This window comes from Lupinus angustifolius, unplaced genomic scaffold, assembly GCF_001865875.1.
Source record: "Lupinus angustifolius cultivar Tanjil unplaced genomic scaffold, LupAngTanjil_v1.0 Scaffold_2_268, whole genome shotgun sequence".
Classification (NCBI taxonomy): domain Eukaryota; kingdom Viridiplantae; phylum Streptophyta; class Magnoliopsida; order Fabales; family Fabaceae; genus Lupinus; species Lupinus angustifolius.
Genome location: NW_017716675.1, coordinates 32,107 through 35,765, shown reverse-complemented (window position 1 = coordinate 35,765; position 3,659 = coordinate 32,107). Strand labels below are relative to the sequence as shown.

Sequence of the window (3,659 nt, the reverse complement as noted above, 5' to 3'; positions counted from 1 at the left end):
GGTTTGATAACCGGTACGGTTTTAACAACACTGTTATGTATTGCTATTTAGGTACTTGTGGCACTTTCTAATACAAACCTAATATGTATAATAGTTCTTCTATAAGAATATTACGGCTTTTACACATGTTTTGTGTTTAGTAAAGAACAACACCACAATCACCGAATGAAAAGCACCTAAATTTGTAATTTTGGTAGTTCATTTTGCATGATGAGATGAACAAAGTGAATCTCCTTACAGTTTCTGATGCAACTTTTTCCAATCTTGAGAAATCGATGGTTTGATAAGTTGTGTGTAGTGACACTGAAAATAAAGTTACATGTTTTTCTAGTGCACTCCATAGATGTGTTTTTCCATTGAAATGCAGCCCCTTATCTGATTGATTATATGTTCTTTTCAATTAGTTTCTGAATGTATCATAGCCTAAACTCAATACCTTAATGTCAAATTGTTATTTTCCACAGAGGTTGCTTGCTAAGGGTGGACCTCTATTCTCGGTTATCTCGATCATGGTGCTGTTTGTATACCTGGTTGCTTCACCATCAAAATCTGGTACCAAGGGAGGGAAGAAAAAGCGTTAATCATGAGCAGAGAGATTAGTACTTTGCGATATGATATTTTCGGCTAGAGCATGATATTCTCTCAGTTGTCTGTTTTTACCTTGGAGCCTATGTTGTTGAACTTTTTAAAAGAATGGTTAAATGAGTTGGTTAATGAACTAGTTAATTTCTTGATGCAGTTGTTTTCAGTTGTCACTGGATGGAGTGGATCTTAGCTAGAAAAGTATATTTGTTTATCACGCCATCTCAGTAATTTTGTGATGATCTTTTAAGTTCCATTTCCATATTGTATTTAATATTATTCACAAAAGCTTGGCTTTGGTAAATTTCTTGAGCCTTTTCACCCTTCCTTCATTGTGATCTAGCCAATCTCATCCATTAGAATTTAGATGTACCAAATTCTTTTTAGTTTTCGAGTTGATTTTTTAATGGGAAAGAAAGGAAGATCTCACTCTGGGTAATTCATGGCTCCATTTATTTTCTTTCATCTCCAAGACTTAACTTGCATGTTAAATGATTTTGCAAGTTATATCAAACCAATGATATTAATATTGTAGCCGTCAGTACTGGTATAGTGTTACAATTTGGTATAGTGTTACAATTTGGTATAGTGTTACAATTGTATATTGGAAATTTTCACCCTAGATAGTTTAATTTCAATCACATTTTCCTTGATATCTAACATAATGAATGAAAAGCATTTTGAAGAATGATAAGGGAGAGCAAAAATCCTTAACCTTATCAAAGATTTTTAAAAAAATGTTCGATTTTTTCATAGAAATAGATTTGCTCAAAAAGAACGTAGATTCGTATTCACATTTAAAGTTACGTTTGTGAGTTGAATTTTAGATAGAAATGAATGAAAAATAAATATTTCGAAGTTATATCACAAATGTATTTCATAGTTATATTATGAAAACTAGACTATTCTGGCTGGTTCAAATGGAAAATCGGTAAACCAGTCATAAATCGATATGGTACAATAATCATATTAGTCATACAATCATATCAATCAACATTGATCAAAATTGGTAATAACCACCTGATTTTCATTTAAATGATATTGGTTGGCTTATATTTAAAATTACATAATTATTATAAAATTATTTAATTTGTACAAAAATGTTATTGTGGAATCTAAAAATACAACTACCTTATTTATACTTCTAAAATATAATATATAGTCACACAATTTATTTTAACAAATAATATAAATACAAGTATTTATCATGTTTCATTAGTTTTCAACATAATATATATATATATATATATAAATTTAAGGTATGTAGTTTAATTAAGAACTGCTAGTTAAATTGCTATAGCACCATATTAGTATATTGGTTGGTTTGATGATTGGTGCAATATTAATAACATTTTTTGATAGCCCTCTCAGTCATTTTCTTTTTCTTCTTTAAAACATAACTCAAAATCAGAATAATTGACCTTCCACCATGGTATAATGCTTTCTTGGGAGATTTTGATGAGAAGGGATTTTTTTTTGTAAAAATGGGAGAGAATATATTGTAACTTATTTATTTCCCCTTTTCTTTCCTCCATTCTTTTTAACAAAATAAATTTTAATTAAATCTCCCATTCGTTTCCCTTCCATGTTGTTCCCTTAAATTAAAAACCTAATAACTAGTATTTGATTATAGAATATCAAATGTGGTCCAAATGAGCTAAAGATTAAACCTAAATATTTATGGTTTAGGTTTGACTAATTAGAGTATTAGACTGAAGATCAAAGTAGATAACATTATCAAGTTATATTTAAAAACTGAAATTTTAATAACTAACATCCTATTCAAAAAATTAACATTTATTTTTGCATAATTAATTTCAATTTTAAACTTAAAATTTACCTAATTTAAAATTTTGGTTTAAAATTCCTACCAAACTTTTCCTCTCTACTTATCTCTGCCATTTCAATACACCTTGCTTGGTTTCTTTTTCCTATCATAGTCTATTTTTCATCTTTTTCTCTATGAGTATCCAATTCCATATTTTTCTCTCTTTCCTATTGTATTTAATATTTATTTTTCTTTACACATTTAAGAAAATATGTGAGACAACGTATACATATTGTGGAAGTTGTAACGCCATGAAAAATACTTCTTAAAAACATTGCGGAAAAAAGGGTAAATTTTTTATTGAATTGGTGATATAAAATTGTTTCCTTTTAAAAACCTTTCTTTTCCGGGACATCACTTTAAGTAACTCAAATGCGGAAAATCAACTTATCGTTATCGAATGATAACTTAACCCGATTCACAATTTTCTGAATAATACGATGTATAAAATCGGTTAAGTCATAGTCAGTTCATACAGACTAGAACAGCAAAGGCGGAAACTACATCGCCACTAACACATACAAAATCAAAAGAAACACAGCCCTCCACCAAAAATCAAAAAGGGGACATCGACTGGCCCACAAGCTGACTCAAAAGATTCCAGGAATGTTGGACCCCTCACTCGGGTCCTCCTCCTCTTCCGAGTCAGACACGAGGTCGATCACCTCCGCCGAGCTCTCTACATTAACGAGCTCAACGACCTCGTCCTCCTCCTCCTCTTCCTCCACTTCATTATGCCATAACCCAACGGCATAATTCGGAGGGGATGACATTCTCAAAACCGGAGCCTTCTTGCAGGGACCTCTCCCAAGACCCTTGCTCCTCTTGGCTCTACTAGATGACGGAGCATCCAAACAATCTGGCCACATCCTATAACCGTGGGAGGGAACAACACCATCACTCGTGACTGGAGGGTATCGAAGTCCAATCTCTGGAGACATCGGCCTCTTTGGCGGCAAGGTGAAGGAAGTGTCAATGTAAGTGTCGGGGTGAGGGATCATCATCGATGACCCGTTGCACACCATGTGCAACAACAGACCGCAGGGGCATGTGTATGTATATCTGTGCCCGTCACTAGCCCATTGTCCCATCGGGGACATAGTGAAGTGATAACCTCGAATGTGAGTACTGTTGTTGGTCATCTGCAGAGCAAATATATACAAAACAAGAATAATAAAGCAGAGAGAGTAAGACATCTAATGAACATAAATTCATTGACAGCGTGGACTTACTCAGAATATCACACTCA

General features: G+C 33.0%; 1 protein-coding gene across 1 annotated transcript in view; it reads left to right on the top strand.

Moving 5' to 3' along the window:
* LOC109337207 (translocon-associated protein subunit beta-like) overlaps nt 1–734 on the top strand; it is a 3,068-nt gene extending 2,334 nt beyond the window's left edge. The window contains exon 6 of the mRNA XM_019574132.1: nt 465–734. Within this exon, the coding sequence (XP_019429677.1) occupies nt 465–581 (117 nt within the window). The 3' untranslated portion in view covers nt 582–734. The remainder of the gene's footprint in view (nt 1–464) is intronic.
* Nucleotides 735–3,659: the final 2,925 nt, after the last annotated feature.